Raw genomic sequence first — 626 nt, 5'->3', positions numbered from 1 at the left:
CTAAAAAAATACAGTTAAATCTTTAATATATATATATATATATTTAATTATTGTGTGCTTATTTAATCACATTTAATATAAATCTTTCAAGAAATAAAATGTCATTGTGTTCATATTTTTCCTCGTATATATGCTTTGATATATTCTTCCTCCTATTGCTTTCTTTTTTATCCTTTTGTGCGAAAAAGATACAAATCATCTTCCTCTTCGTCTTCCTATAAATATGTCCTCTCTCTTTCTTCTCTCCAAGAAAACTCATACATCAAAATCTCTCTCTCTCTCTCTCTCTCTCTCTCTCTCTCTCTCTCTCGTTTTCATGGCAGCCCAAGATTCCCAAGGAATCAAGCTCTTCGGCAAAACCATAACATTCCGCGGAAACGTCAATACACAAACGACAGCAAAAACTGAGAGTATGACAGAGACGACAACGAGAACGCATGAACAGAGACAGGGCAGCGATCTGAAATCCGATCTGAAGGCGGCGGCCGAGAAATTACCCGACAAGATCATACCATGTCCGAGATGCAAGAGCATGGAGACAAAGTTCTGCTACTTCAACAACTACAACGTGAACCAGCCTCGCCACTTCTGCAGAGGCTGTCAAAGATACTGGACCGCCGGGGGGG

The 626-nt window shown here is 39.6% G+C and overlaps 1 protein-coding gene across 1 annotated transcript in view; it reads left to right on the top strand.

The window, feature by feature from the left end:
- Window positions 1-269: 269 nt before the first annotated feature.
- LOC104820594 (dof zinc finger protein DOF1.5-like) overlaps window positions 270-626 on the top strand; it is a 1,131-nt gene continuing 774 nt past the window's right edge. The window contains exon 1 of the mRNA XM_010551099.1: window positions 270-621. Coding sequence (XP_010549401.1) covers window positions 317-621 — 305 coding nt within the window. The 5' untranslated portion in view covers window positions 270-316. The remainder of the gene's footprint in view (window positions 622-626) is intronic.

This window comes from Tarenaya hassleriana, unplaced genomic scaffold (assembly GCF_000463585.1).
Source record: "Tarenaya hassleriana unplaced genomic scaffold, ASM46358v1 Cleome31, whole genome shotgun sequence".
NCBI classification, from domain to species: domain Eukaryota; kingdom Viridiplantae; phylum Streptophyta; class Magnoliopsida; order Brassicales; family Cleomaceae; genus Tarenaya; species Tarenaya hassleriana.
The sequence above is the reverse complement of the archived record's forward strand: the minus strand, read 5'-3'. Positions and strand labels throughout refer to the sequence as shown.